The sequence below is a fragment of the Microcaecilia unicolor genome, chromosome 10 (genome assembly GCF_901765095.1).
Source record: "Microcaecilia unicolor chromosome 10, aMicUni1.1, whole genome shotgun sequence".
Lineage (NCBI taxonomy): Eukaryota > Metazoa > Chordata > Amphibia > Gymnophiona > Siphonopidae > Microcaecilia > Microcaecilia unicolor.
The window spans coordinates 186021865-186044593 of NC_044040.1; the positions used below are offsets into that span (position 1 = coordinate 186021865).

Genomic DNA, 22729 nt, shown 5'->3' on the forward strand with positions numbered 1-22729 from the left:
ATCGGCCTCCTATAGGAGCCCTGGGATAATGGCGCCACTGCTGAAAAAGTAAATGAAGTTATAAATAAATAGTTACTTAATTTCTTACATTATTCAATCAACGTGGCCAATCCAGGTCACAAATACCTGGCAAGATCCAAAAAAAGTACAAAACATTTTATACTGCTTATCCCAGAAATAGTGAATTTTCCTCAAGTCCATTGTCAAGATGGTGACTACTTTCCTTGGCTGTACTCACCTCGCCCTCTGGTGGCCAGTACTGGTGGCTGCCATAGACTGTCTTGCTTTCTCCTTACACATTCCAGACTTTCATTGCAGTCCGGTCCAGATATTCTAGCCCTCCAGACTTGGTTGGAAGTTTGGCAGCTAGCCTCACCCTTAGCTGCCTTTGAGATTCCTGCAGCTGAGCCTCAGCTGCTGATTGCCTTTATTAGGCACCTGGCCCTTTCAGCAGGGCCTTTGCATTGCCAAGGGTTGCGAGGTAACCGGTGTGCAGTTGCACTCTTGTCTTGTTCTGTGTTTAGATCTTGGTGCCTGTGTGTACTTTAGCCTTGTCCTGTTCTGTGTTTAGATCTTGGTGCCTGTGTGTACTTTAGCCTTTGTGTTCTCTGTTTGTTTGTCTGCTAAGTTCTGCTCTCAGTCTAGCTTTATTGCTTGTATGTATGTCTTTCTTAGTGGCTGCTTGACAGCTTTCAGTCATTGCCCTAGTTCTTGTCTGTGTAGCCTAGCTTTGTGTCCTGTCTAGTCTGTCTTGTTGGTTCCCTGTTCATCTTGGGCTTCTGCCCTACCCTGGTTAGTCAAGCTTGTCTTAAAGTCCTTTACCCTGTATAGTATCCGTTCTTCCTCTGTTTGTGACTGGTTGTCTTCAGCTTCAGTTTTCCTCCTGTTTGTGTCTGCCCTGCTTGCTTTCAGTTTCCTTCTAGCCAAGCCTGTTTGGAAATCCTGATTCCTATCCTGAACCCTGTTTTGGCCAGGCTTGTTTAAGAATCTTTTCTAGTTTGAGTTTCTTGGTGTTCCAGCCTGCTTGCTCCAGTACCAGCTTTCCTCTAAGTCCTGCCGGCTGCCTGCACCCAGGGGCTCAACCTCTGGGGAACGGCAGTCAAGTGTAGGTGAAGCCTAGTTCCAGTCCGTGTGTTCCGGCTTGCTTATCTGCATCTGCAGTCCCTGCCTTGCTGGTGTGCTTAGCCCAGTGCTGGTTTGGGGGTTTTTGCCTGCCACTGCTGCTCCTCGGCAGTGGTCCAAGGGCTTACGAATCCAGGTTTAGCCTTGAGAGTTCTGACATCCATTTAATAATGGTCTATGGAGTTTTCCTTTAGGAAGCTGGCCAAACCTTTTTTAAACTCCGCTAAGCTAACTGCCTTTACCACATTCTCTAGCAACGAATTCCAGAGTTTAATTACACATTGAGTGAAGAAAGAGATTTTCTCCGATTCGTTTTAAATTTACTACATTGTAGCTTCATCGCATGCCCCCTAGTCCTAGTATTTTTGGAAAGCGTAAACAGATGCTTCACATCTACCGGTTGAACTCCACTCATTATTTTATAGACCTCTATCATATCTCCCCTCAGCTGCCTTTTCTCCAAGCTGAAGAGCCCTAGCCGCTTTAGCCTTTCCTCATAGGGAAGTCGTCCCATCCCCTTTATTATTTTCGTCAACCTTCTCTGCACCTTTTCTAATTCCACTATATCTTTTTTGAGATGCGGTGACCAGAATTAAACACAATATTCGAGGTGCGGTCGCACCATGGAGCGAGACAAAGGCAATATAACATCCTCATTTTTATTTTCCATTCCTTTCCTAATAATACCTAACATTCTATTTGCTTTCTTAGCTGCAGCAACACACTGAGCAGAAGGTTTCAACATATCATCAACGACGACACCTAGATCCCTTTCTTGGTCTTTGACTCCTAATGTGGAACCTTGCATGACGTAGCTATAATTCGAGTTCCTCTTTCCCACATGCATCACTTTGCACTTGCTCACATTAAACGTTATCTGCCATTTAGACGCCTAGTCTCCCAGTCTCGTAAGGTCCTCTTGTAATTTTTCACAATCCACCCGCGATTTAACGACTTTGAATAACTTTGTGTCATCAGCAAATTTAATTGCCTCACTAGTTACAATATGTTAAAAAGCAGCTGTCCCAGCACAGACCCCTGGAGAGCCCCACTAACTACCCTTCTCCATTGAGAATACTGAACATGTAACCCTACTCTGTTTTCTATCGTTTAACCAGTTTTTAATCCACAATAGAACACTACTTCCTATCCTATGACTCTCCAATTTCTTCTGTAGTCTTTCATGAGGTACTTTGTCAAATGCCTTCTGAAAATTCAGATACACAACATCAACCGGTTTACCTTTATCCACATGTTTGTTCACCCCTTCAAGAAATGTAGTACATTGGTGAGGCAAGATTTCCCTTCACTAAATCTCATTAATCCATGCTTTTGAATATGCACTGTAATTTTGTTCTTAATAATAGTCTCTACCATTTTGCCCGGTACCGACGTCAGACTCACCAGTCTATAATTTCCCGGATCTCCTCTGGAACCTTTTGTTAAAAATCGGCGTTACATTGCTGCTTAAGTCTGATGGATTCTTATTTGTTCTTTGTTTCAGTCATCCCATTCTGTTTCATTTGTTACAACAAAGCAAAATATGCAGTATAGTAATGCCCCAGCTAGGGTACTTGGGAGGAAATATGGATCTAAGGGGGGAATATCAACATGAGCTACTGTTCATACAAGTTTTTTTATCCCAGGGTTTTATTGCTTGAAATGATACCTTGTGCTAAAATAGCCCAGCTTGTGGTAAAACAACCTGGCTTAATGGTATCCCATGTTGATAACTTCCCCCCCTAAATCTGAGTTAGTGTCAATGGTTCTAGATCAGAGGTTTTCAACCCAGTCCTTGGGATACACCGAGCCAGTTGGGGATTTCAGGGTATCCCCATTGAATTGGTTACTATGAAGCATATTTTCAAAGCACTTTGGGAGGCTAAGTTCCATAGGTTTCTATGGAACTTTGGGAGGCTAAGAGGCATATTTTCAAAGCACTTTGGGAGGCTAAGTTCCATAGGTTTCTATGGAACTTTGGGAGGCTAAGTGCTTTGAAAATATGCCTCATTGTAACTTTGTAAGTCTGTGTCCTTTGAAAATGAGCACCATTGTGTCTTGGGACATCTGGATGCAGAGGCTCTTCAGCCCAGGGAAATTCTGTGCCATTGGTGACTCTCCTTTCCCTGTCTCTTTGCAGTCTCCCTCTGTACAGAGATTATCCCAGTTCCTGGGGGAGATGGTGCATTCTCAGCTTCTGAGGATGCCTCATGAGTATATGAAGCTCTGTAGAACACCACTGAATGAGTTAGACTGGAAGTAGAGAATTTGCTGGTACAAATCTGTGGTGCCAACTTCCACGAGTGGAGCCAGATTTGTAAAAAAACTAAGTCTTAGTAGGGTGTGATTGCTCAAAGAGGTACTGTAAGCAGATGTGGTGCATGCATTTCTGGGACCAGATAAGCCCCTTCCTCAGATGACATCCATCTAAAGAAGTACTCAGTAGAACCAGGAAAAATGTACTACTATTAATCGTAACTTTTGCATATAAATATATAGCGAGGAGTGCCCTCAGAGATTTTTACACCCACTTAGTAGTTCATCATAACCACTGACGGGTGATATAGCACTTCATTCATTGGGTCACTCGTTCTTTCGTATGATAGTGCAAACTGTGCTAGTCACGTGTTATAATGTGCTTTTAACGATAACTCAGGTCATTACTTTAACCAACAATGGCCAGCTTAATATAAAAATTGTAAAATGCAAAATGGATAAATAAATAATGAAAAGTAACTTATCTTATGAACCCCGCATCTTAATAACCTGACGTCCAGGGCTCCTTAGTTGTGTTCACAAAGAATTCTTGTCAAGGACTGCCCTGGGCGTCAGGTCGTTAAGACGCAGGACTCATAAGTTACTTTTCATTATTTTTTCATTATTTATCCATTTTGCATTTTGCAATTTTTATATTAAGCTGGCCATTGTTGGTTGAAGTAATGACCTGAGTTATCGCACTATCACGCGAAAGAGAGAGTGACCCAGTGAATGAAGAGCTATATCACCCTTCAGTGGTTATGATGAACTACTAAGTGGGTGTAAAAATCTCTGAGGGCACTCCTCTCTATATATTTATATGCAAAAGTTATGATTAATAGTAGTACATTTTCCCTGGTTCTACTGAGTACTAGTTTGCAAATTTAGCAGTGAAATAAGAGATGTTTTGTTCTGTTTATAGTTTGGTGATCCATCTAAAGAAGGCTTATATGTGGTCTCAGAAGCTCAACGTTAATGGTTGCCCAACAAAGATCATTTGCAGCCACTAAAACTTCCTTAGCTGCTCTTTTGGTTGTTTGCTTTTACACCCTTTTAAGGAATACTGCTCTTATAATAAATTAGTGTCATTATTTAATTGGGGCTTTTTTTGTTGTGGTTGATTGCAACCCTGTGGCATTGTCTAGCTTCTGTTATATATTGTATTTTTATGTTAATTTTTTTTTTAATCCTCCGAGGACCACTTCCAAAACATGGGGTACAAATGCCATAAATACATTAAATTAATCATTGGGAGATCCATTTGAGCAGCGTCCTAGAAGAGAGGTAGAGCGCATTGAAGTATTACGTTAATTATATCCTTTCCTTCCCAGCTGGTTTGTGGCCAGGGCAATAGTTCTGTCTCTTCATTTTGGCAGAAAAGCAGGACAGGACCTGAAGCAGGATGTGGTGTCTGATCTGTCGTCGGAAGGAAAACAAGAAGATAAACACAAATCACAATTGCTTTTCTTCTACACTCACCTTCTTCCTGTACGGGCCACTTTGTCATGTTTGTCAGTTACAAAACCAGTTTCAAATTCCGCTTGGCCCAGTGCTATCTGCACTTGAGTGCAAAGTCTATCGGAGATAAGGTGTAAGGCCCTGCCAACAGGTGAAGCACAGTTCACCTGAACTAGGCCCTGATGATGATTTCTCCTTTCCGTTCTAAACAGCGCTGTAAAAGTAGCACCGGAACAGCGCGGGGAAATAACGCCATGTTGATCGAAGCTAATAGTATTCAAATTTACGTACGCTATTAGCTTCGATCATGGAGGTATTTCTGCAGGAGGATTGTGCCCCCCCCCCCCCCTGTATCTTGAAGACGGAACTCCCTCCTCCTTCCAGCACTGCCTCCAAAATGGCGGTGCCCTTCCCTGCCCAGCCCTCTGTCGGGGGGGGGGGGAGGGGGAGATGAGGGGACTGCATGCTGGACAGGGTTCCACATTCTTCCCCAATGTTCTGCAAAGCCTAACACCAGCTCCGAGCTGGCGTAGGGGTTTGCCGCAGCAGCACCCTTGTTTGGCGCACTGTCTGCTGAGCTCATTTCCAAAATACTTCTTGTCCCTCATTAATGATACAAAATATCAAGGTGAAAGCGAGAGAGAGGATGCATATATATATATATATTAGCCGTTGAGCCAGTAAAAACGGGTTCGTATAGGACGGGGGGAGGGGTTTGAAAGGCCCCTTCTCCTCGTCGCTGCAAGGCCCCACCGCCGCCAAGCTCGCCGCTGCCCCTCTGAGGTCACCGCTAAGGCCCCCCCCCCCCCCCCCGAAGTCACTGCCACCCCTCCACCTGGGCCGGGCCCTCACTTTGCTATTGAAACAGCGCGGGAACACAGCACACAGCTCAGATGAGCTGCCGTCTTTTTCTCTGCCTGTGTCCCGAGGGCGGGACACAAGCAGGGAAGGAAGGCCGACGGCAGCTCAGCTGAGCTGTGTGCTGCGTTGACGCTGTTTCTATAGCGGAGCGAGAGCCCGGCCCGGGTGGAGGGTGGGTGGCGGCGGCGACCTGGGGGGGGGGGGGGGGGAAGCAGTGGCGACGGCAGTTTCGTCCCTCCCCTTGCGCAGTAGAGATCCTCTCTGTCCCGCCCCCGTCATCACATATTGACGCGGGGGCGGGGACAGAGAGGGTCTTTACTGCGCATTTGCGAGTGAGTTCGGTCACTCGCCGTTTATATGTTTGAGATATATATATATATATATATATATATTTGCACACTGTAGTTTTTATGTATTTATAGTATAGCAAATGAGTTCCTTTTCTTGTTTGAACTTAGCATTTACAGAGTGTATTCAGAAACTAGTCTTCTGTCTAGAATTTCACAGAATTGAGTAAATCATGAGTGTTTCTTTCTCTGACCCTGCTTTCTGGAGTGTGTATTATAATTTCTAACAAGTTCTCAGATGCTGTATCTTTGAGTTCTAGATGCTCACGTGGTGGGGAGAATGGCAAACAGGCATCATATCCACTCGCTCATGTCTCTAATCCATATCTTGAGATCATACCAGTAAGCCAGCTTCTATGAACGGTCAATTGTGGAGGCAGAAGTGCATATTAAAAGCAACCCAGGAGAGTAAACATTAGAGATGTGCAATTGTTTGAAATGACAGTGGGGGATATCAATAGCGCAATGCAACAAAAAGAACAGCACAAAGGGCTTTCAAGGCCAGAGCAGACAAATATATTTTATTGAAAGACCCAACACGGTCCGTGTTTCAGCGTCACTGCACCTGTGTCAGGGGTTAATCTAAAGAGTAGTGCTTCAAAAATTAAGAACAGGTATGAAAACTTGATTGATGATTTATTTTCAAAAATGTATATCCCTCTTTAAAATCAAAGTGGGTTACAGTAGGAAACAGTCATATTATCAAGGAGAAAAAAAAACAAAACAATCGCATAACATCATAAATCTCATTCAATATAAAACGAAACAGAGGAAAGCATGGGAGTCTGCCAAAAAAAATAAACTCAATCCTATCCATCAATAAAAGCTTTTACAAAATCAAAAGTTTTCAGCAATTTCTTAAATTGTTTGTAATCAGCATAAAGTCTTAAATAACTTCCCGACACAAATACTGATATCGGTGTTCGCTGGACTGGTGGGAACGTTTATTTCCTGTGTTGTGAATAGTGCACATTATGGGAGGGTATGGAGCACCCAAAGTTAGGTGCCAGGATGACGTGCACTAAGTGCGAACTCTATGAAGGCAGCTCCTCCTGGATCTGTTTTTATAGAATACTAGCTTAAGTCATTTTCTTGCCTTTTAGACCCAAGCATTTACGCCTGCCAAAGGCTGGTGCAAATACTCACACCTAACTACTCCAACCAAAACCCAAAGGTAAAGGTAAAAACACCCTATGTATAGTCCAAACAAGAAATCCAGGAAGTAGAGGTGGACCAAAGAATCTTCGCAGCCTGAGGTCGATAAAAACAACTTTATTCAGTACCTCACAAGTGTATGATCCGGGTCATATACTTGTGAGGTGCTGAATAAAGTTGTTTTTATCGACCTCAGGCTGCGAAGATTCTTTGGTTCACCCCTACTTCCTGGATTTCTAGTTCGCACCTAACTACTGCCAGTATTTTATAACTCCAACCCTCCTTTGGCCTTTCCCCCTTTGGAGTTGAGCGCAAGATGAATTAGGCGCACAGGTTATAGAATAGTGTCGAAGAGCAGATACGCGTGTAACCAGTAATTAGGGCCAATTATTGATTATCACCAATTTAGCCAGTTACTTTACACACATGCCTGCAATCTGTGCCCAGAATTGAGCACCTAACTTTGGGTGACCCATACAGAATTTGGGGGTATATGACGACAGCTGAACCGAATAGCATATTTTACTGTTCGACCAAATACAAATAATGGGCATCGAGCTTTAACCTAATAAATAATAAAAGAAGCAATGTAAAATTGAAGATCAAGTGTTTATTTCAGTGACGTTGCTGGGTGGGGCCATGGGAGCCTGGCCCCCACCCCCAAATTTGCTCTGGGCCTCTGGTTGGCTGGCGGGGGGTCCCCAACTCCCGGCAGCTGAAGACTTCATCCAGCGCTGGTCTGGGGTGGCACTGCCGCATTGCCTGCCCTGCTCTCTCATCCCCTCACGTCCGGCACACTCCTTTTAGTGAAACTGAGCTCAATTTCACTAAAAGGAGTGTGCCCGACATGAGGGGACAAGAGAGCGGGGCAGGCAATGCAGCGGCGCCAGAAACCAGCACTGGATGACGTCTTCAGCCAGTGTGGGTTGGGGACCCCCGCCGGCAAAGGTATTTGTGGTGGCGGTGCTTCAGCTGGCGGGGGCTGGGGACCCCTACCAGCCAAGATGTTACAGCGGTAGCAGTGCGCGGCGGGGGGGGGGGGGGGGCAGCGAGGCAGAGGGGGGGTGGTGACCAAAATGTGTCCGTCCCCCCAGCTTGGGCTCTGGCCCCCTCCCATCTTGAGGTCCGACTACACCCCTGGTTTATTTCAGTAGGATTTAGCACTGTAGAGCCCTGGATTATTCGTACTCGAATTTACATCGCTATTCGGCTGAATACAAATAATGTATTTGAGGCACTATTCGTGGCCGAACCGGATCAAATATGAATATTCTTTACAGCCCTAATGACAACACTGCCTATAAAACGAAAACCAGGAAATTTAAAAAAACCTGAATGAAACAAAGTCCTGTGTATAACAAGAAACTAGAACATTTTTTGACCTGCAATCCACTAGTAGGCATCACAGAAGGGAGCAGTTGACGCATTAGACGGACATTAAGGGAACAAGGTTACCGATTGTCCTCTTGCTATTTAAGAGGCAGAAGAAACCTGAATACCCCAGATTGTTTCGTGGCTAGATCTAGAAAATCCAGGTTGTGTGAAAAAATTGTTCTCTCTCGTGTTTTAAGAACTAGATCATTGTTTCACTCAAATTCTGGTGGGTTTTTTTTTTTGTTTGTTTTTGTTTTTTTAGATCAGCGTGCTCAGAAATGTTCAACCAGTTTTATGAGTAATTGTCCAGTCACTTTGGGGTCCTTTTACTAAGCTGTGGTAAAAAGTGGCTTGCAGAAATGCGAGCATGTCTTTTGGGCGTGTGCTGGGCCATTTTTTTACCGCGTCTAAGGGGCCGGAAAATGGATGTGCGTTAAAATTGAAACCAGCACGTGTCCATTTTCAGCCTGAGACCTTACCGCCACCCATCGACCTAGCAGTAAGGTCTCACATGCAACCTGCACGGTAAGCGTGCAGCGCACAGTCCTTGGGGAGGTGGGAGGTAGGGGTGGTGGGTTACGGAGGGGGGAGTTTAAATTAAAATTGTTCTCTCAGTATACTGTCATGCAGTTTTGGTTTGTGTTCTTTGGATTGAGAACTGTTAATAAAAATGATTTAAAAAAAAACAAAAACCTGTATAAGGTTCGACTTAAAGTTTCCAGTAGGTGGAAGCAGGCATATGATCAAACAGCTTACCTAGAAGAATAGGTCTGCTTATTAACGTGCACAGTTATTTTTGCCAGAATTCCTGGAATAATCTTGGCATTAGTAAAGCATGTAAAATTAAATATTGTTTTGTTAAGGGACTCATTAATCACAGGCTTAAGAATACAGTGAAGAAACCGTACAAGCCGGAAGCGTAACCAGGTTTTGATGTCAGGGTGAGCAGACCTTCTGTTGAATAGGTGCCAGTCTGCATAGGTGCCATTACATTCAAAATCCATTTGGGGAAGCAGTCGCTCCCCATGTACCCCACCTAGCTACGCCGCTGCGTACAACCCAACTGTGCTGTTGTAGAATTTGTTCAAATAAATCTCTGAAAATAATCTTGTCTTTCCAGGGTATTCACATGAGTTATTTTAAAGAAAATGTTTCTAATATCTGAACACGAGATTGTTTATTTTCTACAGCTGTAGGAGTTTGCTATTTTTACACATCAGCTGAGTGCTTTCCAGCTGGGTAAAAGTCCTGTTTTGGGTCAGCTTACTGGCAGTGCGGTGTACTGTCACGCAGAGGGTTCCCACGATGTACCTGGTTGGGTCTTGAGCACCCTGGGTTGGTTGGTTGGGACTTACCTCCCCCCCCCCTGTTTACTAAGCCATGCTAACAGCTGCCGGTGCGTTAATGCCGACACAGCCCATTCATTTTGAATGGGTTGTGTCGGCATTGCTGTGCGGCTTAGTAAACAGGGGGGTTAGGATGCTGTGAAAGTAGCATTTTCCATTCCACAGGAAGAGGGTTTGTGGTGTTCAATAAGGGTGACACCTAGTGGCTGCATTTAAAGCCCACAATGTAGGAGCCAGCCCCAGTCCCTGTGTGTGTGTGTGGTGGGGGGGGGGGGGGGGAAATGGAATCATCTGCTGCCTAAGGGCCCTGTTAGATGCGCTAGCATTTTTAGCGCACACCTAAAATTAGCGTGCGCTAAACGCTAGAGACACCCATATATTCCTATAGGTGTCTTTAGCATTTAGCGCATGCCAATGTTTAGAGCATTCTAAAAACACTAGTGTGCCCTTAGCGCTGCTTAGTAAACAGGGCCCTAAATTAAAAAAAAAAAAATCTTTCTAGGCCACCCCATCCATTAGCTCATCTATGGGTCTCTGAGGACAGGAGTTATCCTCACTTGCTCTTGCCCTCTCCATTGACCCCAGTAGCGCGCAGTAGAGTTCTGAATTGTTGATCGGTACACCATGGAAACACAGGAGGGAGAGGGGGGGAAGGGGGCTAGGGTGGTTTGAAGGGAGAGGGTTTAGCAGTGTAGGGTATGGTTCGAGATCCATTAGTTGATAGTGTCTGTTGGCCTCTCTTTAGTCGCCTCGCACTTTTTTTTTTTAGCCAAAGAGATCTGGGAGGTTGATGTTTGGAAATATTTATGAGGGATTGTTATTGACAGTGACCCGGATGTGCACTTGGAAAACTGGGATTAATGAACAGTGGCTCATATTTGTTTGAGATGTTGATCACTTACTGGGGGCCATAAGAGAACAGGCCCCAAGTGGGCGCTGAAGTCAGTTGGAGTCACTGCCAGACTTGGAGGATATCCCAGAGGCTGAGTGCTGTAAAATTAAGATGACTTAAACAAGAAATGTTATATTGTTAAATGTCGAACAGAGGGGGAAGGAAGGGGATGGGAGTGGAGTAAATCAGGGGGGAAAATGTTACGATGGTGTTGAACCTCTTGACCTTGATTGTTTATTGGAATACGTTTTTGATGCTTTGCCATGATGTAAGTGTTGTGTTTTGCAATTACCATCAATAAAAAGGATTTTAAAATTAAAAAAAATGAAAAACAAAAACAAGTTTAGTGTACACCTCTGGAGTAGATCGTATATGATCAGTAGAAATGTGTATCACATTACATGAGATTACTTTTTTTTTTCTTTGATTTTTCTTAAAAATATGACCCTGTGGATTTTTCCATCTGACTTTAGGTTAAACCAGATGTAGGCATTCCTGGTCTTGGAGAGAAACAGGGAAGTCTAGTGTTCAAACAGATTTGCATATATGTGATTGAGTCCAGATTGGCTCTCCTGTAAAGCAGGCCAATTCCTAACACTTGAGAATTGGAGCTACCTACCCCTAGGCCAGGAGTTCTCAACCCAGTCCTCACAACACATCTAACCTGTCAGATTTTTCAGGATATCCACAATGAATATGCATGAGATAAATTTGCATATGCTACCTGTATTCTATGCAGGTCTATCCGATACATATTCATTGCGCGGGGGGTGTGGTATAGGTAGGCCTGAAAAATATGCGTTTAGTTTCTATTTTGTAACAGCTGCATGATGTAAAAAGTTGCTCACAGGGCATTTACACCTGCTCCAAGTCACACGTAAGTGTCAGCTCACTAGTCATTTGGACTTAGAATGTGGAAGAGTGAGAGGGGGGGGGATGTGTTTACCTCTCTGGTGTTTAAAACACCTCAAAAAGCTAAAACTTTGAATGGCCACTTTTTGTGAAATCCGTCACTTATGTGTTTAAGTGGCGACACTTAGATGCATAGGTTACAAACCAAGCCACTTGTGTAAGCGTCACTACTTACACATCCCAAGACCTATGTGATGCCATCCTTCTTTTCATCATGTATTTTTGTAAAATGTTTTGTTCGCAGTGTGAAGCAAAAAAAGTGAGGAAAAAAAACCAAGGAAACTTCTTAATAGTCCATCCGTTTATTCCAAGTAGAACACAAATATGATGCTCTAGAGGCATAACCCGACACAGACCGCGTTTCAGCGCTACTGCCAGTGTCAGGAGTCCAATCCTCTATCTATAGCAATATAGTCCAATCCAAAGAGGACAAAAAGAAGTTGTAGTGTGGGCAAGTCACTTTACCCTCCATTGCCCCATGTAAGCCGCATTGAGACTGCCATGAGAGGGAAAAGCGCAGGATACAAATGTAACAAAAATAAAATAGATACTATTGAAGATTCTACATGGAATGTTACTACTACTATTGGAGATTCTACATGGAATGTTGCTATTCCACTAGCAACATTCCATATAGAATCTCAAATAGTAGCAACAGTGGAGGAGTGGCCTAGTGGTTAGGGTGGTGGACTTTGGTCCTGGGGAACTGAGGAACTGAGTTCAATTCCCACTTCAGGCACAGGCAGCTCCTTGTGACTCTGGGCAAGTCACTTAACCCTCCATTGCCCCATGTAAGCCGCATTGAGCCTGCCATGAGTGGGAAAGCACAGGGTACAAATGTAACAAAAATAAAATAGATACTATTGAAGATTCTACATGGAATGTTGCTACTACTATTGGAGATTCTACATGGAATGTTGCTATTCCACTAGCAACATTCCATGTGGAAGGCTGCGCAGGCATCTGTTTCTGTGAGTCTGACGTCCTGCACGTACGTGCAGGACGTCAGACTCACAGAAGCAGAAGCCTGCGCGGCCACATTGGTGATCTGCAAGGGCCGACTTCTACATGGAATGTTCCTAGTGGAATAGCAACATTCCATGTAGAATCTCAAATAGTAGCAACAGTGGAGGAGTGGCCTAGTGGTTAGGGTGGTGGACTTTGGTCCTGGGGAACTGAGTTCAATTCCCACTTCAGGCACAGGCAGCTCCTTGTGACTCTGGGCAAGTCACTTAACCCTCCATTGCCCCATGTAAGCCGCATTGAGCCTGCCATGAGTGGGAAAGCGCGGGGTACAAATGTAACAAAAAATAAAAAAAAATACAGCACCTCTAGTTTCCGAAGAACAGGGCGAGCGTTCCAAAGGCTTCTCCGCAAAGATGCAGCAGGAACAACCACACTGTACGTACTGCCAAATATGTTTTTTTCCTGCAACCTTATAGGTATTTTACAAAAAGCTCTGCAAATTCCTTGATAAAATACACTTCTGTGAACGTTCTGACTGGGACGTCCCTCTTCCTTCCTCGACAATGTATGTAAAAGTGATTTTATTCCCATTAGATTGCCTACTGAAAACTGACCTAAAAATAGCCCGTTCATGATCGCACAGACTGTGCGAGAGTCGAATTTGAACTCGGCAGTGCCAGGAGCTGTTCTACCAGCCACTAATTATTATCACATCTTCTCCCTGTCCTGTACAAAAAGAAATACAAACATTATCGCTCCCTATTTTGTTCTATACCGAAACAAGTTGGCAGATTATTTTTTTCACAGCACCCAGCACTGCTCTTTCTGAAAATAAAATCCTCGAGTTACTTGTGGCAGGTTCCACATCTATATATATAAAAGGCAAGACCATCTATCTATATATATAAAAGGCAAGACCATCTATATATATAAAAGGCAAGACCAACGTTCTATGAAGCCTCCAGCCGGAAGTGTGAAGCGCCAGAGATATCCGGTTTCCCCATGAGTGAAGGAAAACAGCACGAAATCCCTCTCTCTGTAACAGTGAAGGACTCAGAGGGGGGAGGGGAGAGAGATGCCCTCACTCTCTCTGTAACACAGAACAGCAGGAAACTTAACACTGAAGGACTGGACTCCAAGGGGGGAGAGGGAGGGAGAGAGGGCAGAGGACAGGGACACACACTCCCACATGCACACTCTGAAGAACACCTTGCTAGCCCCCGTTTCATTTGCATCAGAAACGGGGCTTTTTTACTAGTAATATAATATTTTGACCCAAACTGGAGACAAAGATCCACATAAAAATGAGATTGTCTAAGTTTCTTAAATAGCAATACAAATAGGCAACAGTTTAAGGCTGGCTGCACAACGGAGCTTATACTGTTGATTCATTTTGGATTATCAAATATAGCAAGTGTGAAGTTTTTTTGACCAGGAGGCTGGTTTCAGTTAACATAGCTGTTGTGTATGTGGTGCGGGGGGGGGGGGGGGGTCTTAGAAATCTCTAGAGTGGAAGGTTTGACTTTGGGTCAGAATGCAGTAAAGAAAGTACACAGGCCGGATATGTGCTGAAAAGATCCTTTTAGAACCCTCCCCGACACCACCAGTAATTGGTTGCCTGGCTTTGATGCACTGCCCAAAGTCAACTTAGAAATCACACACCTTCTCTCTTTCTCATGCAAATACTTATTTGCAGTGGTACTTCTCAAATCAGGTTCTTGAGAACCTCCAAGAGACTTGGCTTTCAAGATATGCGCAGTGAATATTCATGAGATGTGTTAGTTTGTGGCATAGAGTTGATCTAATAACCAGGTTAACTTGCAGGGTTGTCATTAGCAGGAAAGGAGACCTGGTGAAGATTTTTGAAGGCTAGTTTTCGGAACCACTGGTTTAGAATTGCTGAATACATTTCGCAGTCATACCCAGGATTGGTCTGTTTCACTTTATGCTGGTGTTTTTTTGTTTTTTTTTGTTTTAAAGTGATTGCCTTCTGTTTCACAGTGCATAAAGGGAGTGAGAAACCCAGCATTTAAAATCACACATGCAACATTTACATACTCTAAACTATGGTTTTATGAGCCCATAAAAATACATCTTGGCGTGTAATGGGAAACAACCAACCAGAGAAAGTCTGTATATCGCCATCTGCTCTTTTTAATAGGATCCTAGAATGTTTTACCATAGAGGAATTTTCTAGATAATGTAATTGCTATGCCATTTAAAAAAAAAAAAAAAAATTCTTCCTGTAGGAGCTGAAGACTTCTGAAAACTGATTTATGCTGAGTTCTGTTTCAGAGCTACCTGTTGTCTGACCATTATTCAGGTCTTGCATTAGCAGTGCAGAATGAAAGATCAGCTTGACCCAGTGGCGTACCAGGTGGGGGCGGTCCGCCCCAGGTGCACGCCGCTGGGGGGGGGTGCCGCAGCACGCGCCTGTCTGCTCCCAGTTCGCTATGCTCGCTAAATTCTCTCGTTCGCTGCAGCTCCCTCCTTCTGCCCCGGAACAATATTCTGTGCAACTGTTGCTTATAAATCACAAACAAAAAACAATAATAATAATAAGCAACTATAACAACCCCCACCACCACCACCCTTCTACCCTTCCAACCCCAACAATAGCTGATTTCTACTACCCCAAGGAACCCTAATTCACTCTGTTAAAATGTCCAGGGGTACAAAATACAACCCCGTTCTGTATGCCCTAGTGGGGGAGAAATCAGTCGAATGTAAATAACTGTCCAGTTCATTAACAGCCTTCAAAAGTAGAGAACGACATGGGGACAAAGTTTGTCCCGTCCGTTCAGGGCCCCATCCCAATGTCATTCTCTAGTGCTAGCAGTGGCGTAGCCAAGGGTGGGCCTGGATGGGCCCGGGCCTACCCACTTTGGGCTCAGGGCCCACCCAGTAGCAGCATACCTATGATGTGGCTGGCAGGGATCACCAAGCCCCACCAGCCAAAAACTCCCAACAACTGTCCCTCCTGCATAACAGCCTTCCTTCTGATGTATTCCCGCCTATGTGGGAACAGGAAGTTGCATCAGAGGGAAGACTGTGGGGCCAACATGAGCAGTGTGTATTAGTTGCTGCTCGCTGCCAGTGAAAATCTGCTATTTAAAAGGTATACGGGAGAGGGGGGGATGTTTGAGAGACCATATGGCATGCAGGCAAGAGAGTGAGAGACCAAATCACTTGTGGGACAGGGCAGAGTTCTTCTGCCCACCCATCTTGGGCCCAGGCCCACCCAAATGTGGGTGTCTGGCTACGCCCCTGAGTGCTAGGCCTGATATTGAGAGATATGTTGTTACAAAGGGCCTGTTTCAGGCAGTGCAGGGCACACAGATACATAACAAGTTGTTAGATAAAAAAGTAAGACAATGTGTTCGGCAAGTCTTATGTTTCAAGCTCCATAGCTATGGAATTCTCTTCCTGGGCAAGTTCGAAAAATGCAGACTTTTGCTATCTTTCGAAAGGCTTTGAAAACCGTTCTTTTTAAGAAGTTTTTATATTAGAATTGCTATTTCTCTTAAGCTGTAACTTGCTTGATCAGTTGTGAATTCGTAGGATCTGTCTGCTATTTCTTACTATAATCTGTACTTATGGGTGGATGCGGACTACAAGAAGTAAAGCAAAGTTCAATCACATCTACCTGGATTTTTTTCCCACTACTGTAATAGATTCTCCCTTCCACTGGTCTTCGCAGCAAGGCTGCGGAGGCTGGGAACCCTTTATCATGGATTGTAAATCCATCCCCAAACCCCCGTCCTGCACACCGAAGAGCTGATTCTGCAAAAGAACAAAAAAATATTTCTGTGGTTATTAAATGTCATAATAAGGAAATCAGTTCTTTGATATGATGCCAAACTGTTTTTGCTGCACAAGCATCTGTGTTGATTGTAAGCTCCTTTGAGCAGGGACTGTCCTTTGTTAACTGTACAGCGCTGCGTAACCCTAGTAGCGCTTTAGAAATGTTAAATAGTAGTAGTAGTAGTGTTGAAAGGTACATCAGCTCAGAGATGGTTTAGCAGCAGATGTTTTGCTCATCTGGAGAAATCTAGGAGTCCCTTTACTAAGGTGCGCTGAAAAGTGGCCTGCGCTAGTGTAGGCGCGTGTTTTGGACGCGCACATCCATTTTTCAGTTCACCCGTAAAAATGCCTTTTTGTGTGTGTGTGCCGAAATGGATGTGCAGCAAAATGAAAATTGGCACACGTCCATTTTGGGTCTGAGACCTTACTGCCACCCATTCACTTAGCGGTAAGGTCTCACGCGTTAACCGGGCGGTAACGGTCAACGTGCGTTCAAATACCGATTACCGCCTGCACACCGGAAAATAAAAATTATTTTCCTGCGCACGCAGTGGATGCGCGTAAAAAAATGAAATTACCGCCCGGGCCACGCAGTAGCCGGGCGATAATTCCAAATTGACGCTCGTAGTGTGTGCGTAGGCACCTATGCAGCTTAGTAAAAGGGCCCCTTAGATCTTCTCTTTTGTGAAAATGAACCTTTTGCATTACTAGATCAAAGTGGTGAGCTTTGAAGCCTTTTGTAGCTCACATGCACACATGCATCGTCTGGGTACATTAATCTTTGCATCATTAGTAAGAGCAGCTCGTGGGGGACCTGGGTTATTTCTTTAAAAAAAGAAAACATGTGTTGACTGGGACTGTTTCTTGCAGGGGTGGGAGTAAATGGAGCCTGTCTTCCCCCCCCCCCCCCTCCCTTTGTCCTCTCCTTTTATCTTTTGCCAGCAGTTCCCCAAAAACCACGAGAAATAGCCACCTAACTGGAAACTGATTTCCCCCTTCTGTGACACATAGGGCTAGGTTTACTAAGCAGCGCCATGGGCGCGTTAACGTTTTTAATGCGTATAAATGGTGTATGCGTGTTAAACGCTAATGCGCCCATAGAAATGTATAGGCGTGTTAGCGTTTAATGTGCCTTAAATTTACAGGCGCGTTAAAAACGCTAACGCACCTTAGTAAACAAACCCTATAGGTTTGGAGGTGGATAAAAATTGCTATTATTTTGTTTTTCACACAGTTTTTGAAAGGACCAAAACTTTAATTTAAAAAAAAAAAATCTTACTTTTTTTTCCCTACAGGGGACAAGAGTTTCTGGTGGATTTGAACTTTATGAGCATATATGAAAGTGCTGAGTTTGACCAAATTCGGAGGCTCTCTACTGTTTCCTGTACCAGCCCCAACTCCAACTACCACACAATCTGGAAATATTTCTGCAGGGATCACTTTGGCTGGCGGGAGTATTCCGAGGTATTTAAATGTTCCCGTTATCTTTCTAATGGCCTTATCCTTTGCATGTGGAAGCCCTCTGTATTTGTTTGTATTTATTTTTCTGGCCCTTCTATCTGTGCGGTATACGAGGTGTAACTGGGCTGGTTTCTTGGGCTGTTACAGAACCTCTAAGCCACAGCTTCCCAAGCTGTGAGTCATGACCCCAAATGGAGTTGCAAAACCTGCATTTGGGGTTGTGACCTGGTTAAGCCCTCCATAAGAGGTCATTGACCCACATCTTTGGGGAGGAGGGGGGAGATCACGCACTTTCTATGTTTGTGCAGATGGGATCACACCCACAGAAAGACTGACAAGAGCTGCTCCTATGGCTGCTTCAGAAAAGGTTCCCCTTGTAACTATATCCTCCACCTCCATGAACTTCAGTATCACCCCTCCTATTAAACAAATTATTGACTGCTGAGTTTCACAGCAGTCTCTCTGTTTATTTGTTCAGCAAGTTGGGATGTGTCTAAAATCAGAGAACTCTCTTCCAAGTAGTTACAAGAAGGAAAATGGAAAACTTGGTCTAAGATAAACCACAGGAAAGCCATATATTACCCAGTTTCATCCTCTTAAGCTTTTTTGTTTGTTTTTTTTCAACGTTCAGCACAACCCAAGGAACAAACAAGATGGGACCAAGACCTTAAAGTGAAGCTGTAATGGTCACTGTGATGCACTGGACAGCTTTGATTGCACTGTGGTTTGAGAAAATGAAAGGGGAAAAGTGCATAAGTTTGGGATTGAGGCTGCTTTTGATATATAATGTACTCCTGCCAGAATTCTGTGCCCCCCAAAATTAAAATTCTATGCACAAAGTTTGCAAATTCTGCAAAATTCTGAGCATAAAAGTTTCAAAAAACTTTTTGGAACTCCCTCCTTCCCACACCATCCCCTTTTTATAGTCCCTTCCCATCCACAGCATCCTTTTTTTAAAACAGCCACTCACAGCATGCCCCCCCCCCTTTTTTTTTTTACAGCCGCTCCCTCCCACCCTCACCCACCTTTTTTTTTTTTTTTTTTTACAGACACTCCCTCCAGACACCCCCGCACTTACATGAGGTAGGAGAAGTAGGGGGGGCAGTAAGAACCCCACTCTGTCCTGCCGCTTTCTTGCTAGTGCCGTGCTTTTTCAAATGGCCTCTGAGACTTCAAATGGTAGTCTCACGAAATTACGACTTGAAGCCATTTTGAAAAAGCGCAGCACCAGCAAGAGAGCAGTAGCAGCGGGGCAGGAAAGAGTGGAGTTCTTTCCTGTCCCCCGAAGAGGTCACTAGACCACCAGGGAATGTTCATAGGTAGGCCGGGCGATAGCAGGCGGAGAGTCGGGTGAGCAGGTGGGGGGGTCAACTGAGCGGTGGGCAGTCCATTCTTTCATGGATTCTGCATGGAAATGTTGAATTCTGCACAAATTCTGTGCTCTGCAGAATTGATGATAATAAAATGATGATGGCTGTAACTCTATAACTGTGAATTAGAGCACACGAGTTGTAAACAGGGAATTGAGCAAAAGTAATATTGACATCATCAGTGAATAGGTAACTAGGGTCCTTGATGATCTTCTGATTACTTGGGCGTCCTTTTACCAAACCGCAGTAAAAAGTGGCCTTGGCGCACCCTTATGTGGGCCTTTGCGCACTAAGGTAATTTTTTTCCACAGGAGTAAAATGGCCAAATTTCTTATTTTCCCTTTAGCCCCTAATGCCACTTATTTTGTAGGCGGTAGGGACTCACATGCTAAATCTGCACTAATTGGTTAGCGCGTAGCAATGCCAACATGCTAACCGATATTATTATCATTATTACATTTATATCCCGCGCTTTCCCACTCAAAGCAGGTTCAATGCGGCTTACACAGTAAAAGGAGTACAAAATATTATCAGAGGGTAAGAATTAAGTATATTAGAAAAGGTCGAGATGAATAGGTAGAAATAGGCCATGGAGAGGGGAGTGAGGCGGGAGATGTAGTTAGGGTCAGTGTCGTTATCATGGGGTATGTGTAGTTAGATGGTTCATTAGATTAGTCAGGATTGTTTGGATAGGCTTGCTTGAATAAATGGGTTTTTAGTGCTTTCCGGAAGGGTAGGTAGTCACAGATTGATCGGATAGATCTGGGGAGAGCATTCCATAATCGGCTGCCTAGGAATGAGAAGTTAGATCCAAAGTAGGTCTTGTATTTGATACCTTTGCAGTTAGGATAATGCAGGTTGAGGTAATTTCGCGAAGCTTCAGGCATGTTTAGATATGCTTAGACATGTCCACTTTCTGCCCCTCAGACACATCCGCTCCACAAAAAAAAATGTTTTTAAATTTCAGCGCGGTAAAAGGGGGCCTCAGCGCAACCCACAGTATGTCATTTTAAGCTGCAGATATCACACTTTAGTGCTTAACCACAGGTTTATTAAAGGGACCCTTAAGAGTTTTGCAAGATCTCTAATGCACTGGGGGGTCCTTTTACTAAGCTGCGGTGAAAGGGGGCCTGCACTAGTATCAGCGCGTGTTTTTGACGCGTGCTGAGACCCCCTTTTACCGTAGAGGGTAAAAAGCTGTCTGTTGTCTTGGCAAAGAAATGGTCATGTGGTGAGTTAACCACTTGCTGCACGGCCATTTTTTGGGGGGGCGGGTAAGCACTTCCCGCCACTGGTAAGGGTTCCTGCGCTAACCTGACGGTAACCGGGCAGCGATTACCGCTGGGTGAGCGCAGGCACTACAGAAATAGAAACTATTTTTGTAGTGCCAGAAATGGCATGTGCTGGGGGTAGAAACTACTGCCGGGCTCCTCCGGATTGGTGCACACCAACCCTGTAGTAAAAGGGTCCCTAGAATATCAGTTGGTTATTTTGACGTGTGCTGCCAGAAGTGGGATCTCTGACTCTGGTAAATGTGGAGTTACAGGCAGTTCACCTTGTTGTCCTTTTGAACCATCATGGAATCTTGCAACATTTTGGGATCGTGCCAGGTATTTATGACCTGGACTGGCCACTGTTGGTCCGACCCAGTATGGCAATTCTTATCTCTTAAGTCATAAATTTTTTGCATTTCTTTCTTTCATTGCTCATTTGGCAATATGTTCGTAGTGATGAAAAAAATATTTGCAGAGGAATTAGACTTGCGTTGAGTGAGCCCTTGTAAAATTACAGTCTGGGCAGAGGAGCACCTCACTGTTACATAAAGTTCGCTTGGCTGATGCAGCAAAATGTATCCAAAATCCAGCCAACAACTCCATATTATGTAAAAGAGCCTTCAGTTCATGCATGTCTTAGAAAAGACCGCTCCGGATGTGACAGATTCGTAGCAGCATGAGCAAATGCTTCTCAGACAGTCCAGCCTTCAATGGAATTATTGTAGTGAAAATAAAAACCTACAGAAGAAAAAAAGAATCTGTGTTGAACTAGAATCACTTTCTGGTGTGTACAGTAATCCTCTCATTTCCTTTCTGTGTAACAGCCGGTTGTCAGACTGATTGAAGAAGCCAACTGTCGAGGTGTGAAAGAGGTTCGTTTTGTTACCTGGCACAACCAGTACATCTTAAATATCAAAGATGGCTTCCAGCAGAACGCATGTTTCAGGAGAGAAATCAAAAAGAGACCTCTGTTCCGCTCCTCGGTGATGCTGGCACCCCACTTGCAGTAAGTACCGTGACGCAAGGAAGGGAAACAGCACGGAAGTTGAGGTTTCTTTCTCCCTCTGCTCAGCTCTTTACAGGTGCAGGAGATGCGGAGAAGCAGAATTGGTATTATGTACTAGCCACGCATGCTTTCAGGCCCCGATGCTCAGAGGTAAATGTGGGCGCCAGAGGCCATTAGCGCCAGTCTAGTTCCCGCATTTACCTGCGCCTAATGTTCAGAGGCCCGGAGTGCCATAATGAACGAGCGCGCAGCTGATCAACGCAAGTACCATGCTAATGTATGCTGGTGCACTTTTTCCATTCCCGCCCCATGCTCGGTGCGTTGAACAACGGCGCCTTAAACCTTATGCCAACTAAGAGCTGGCATTAGAGCAGGAAGGAAAGTAGACTAGACTGGAAATCTAGGAAAAAGGAGGTTACCAAGCCCAAGACTGTTGTATCGAAGTGTAAGAACCAGTTTGGCTGTGCTGTTGAAAGAATGTTTAGCCTTACCCAGAGACGGCTGCTACAGGATTTCAGAAGCACTCCCGTAACCTTTCCTGTAATGTTTGTTAGTACTCACAAACATGTGAGGTCCAGTTCATATAGCTGTTGTACCTGTTTAAGCAGCCTGGCTCTGTCTGTGGGGCTGCAGAGTCTTTCCCTCCCTGCACCGAATTACTGACAGCAGTGTTAGAAAGACATGAACCCATTGTGGGAACCCCTCAGCCAGCCGGCTTTTCAGAGTATTTGCAGTGTGTGCAGATTGAATTCCTGCATTTTCACTGTAAATGTCCTGAAATCCTGACTCACTGTGCTGGTTTGGAATAAGGAGGTTTAATTGACGGGATGGCGAGAGCTTGCTTGGCCCAGTAGGCAGAGCTTGCCGCCATATTGAGTCACCCAAAACAATAGCAAACTTATTAAAAATAAGGACCGCCTATGCGTTGCTTGGTGTGGACCAATAGTTTGCTTTGGTTTGAGTTTATCAAGATGGCGGCTACGGCTTCAGCCTTGTCACATGATGCGGTCTCCTGTCAATTACACCTTCTTGGTTTGGAAGACATGACATAGACACACGGTGTCCCCTGGTTTCAGCACAAGCTTGAGTTCCAGTCCTCTGGCAGATGAATCTAGTCATTTGTTG

The 22729-nt window shown here is 44.5% G+C and overlaps 1 protein-coding gene across 3 annotated transcripts in view; it reads left to right on the forward strand.

Annotated features, from left to right (window-relative positions):
* The window catches only part of TIPARP (TCDD inducible poly(ADP-ribose) polymerase), an 87697-nt gene that overhangs the window by 56491 nt on the left and 8477 nt on the right, over window positions 1–22729 (forward strand). For all 3 annotated transcript variants that reach the window (XM_030216906.1, XM_030216907.1, XM_030216908.1), the window contains exons 3-4: window positions 17789–17957; window positions 21423–21604. In XM_030216906.1, coding sequence (XP_030072766.1) covers window positions 17789–17957; window positions 21423–21604 — 351 coding nt within the window. The remainder of the gene's footprint in view (window positions 1–17788; window positions 17958–21422; window positions 21605–22729) is intronic.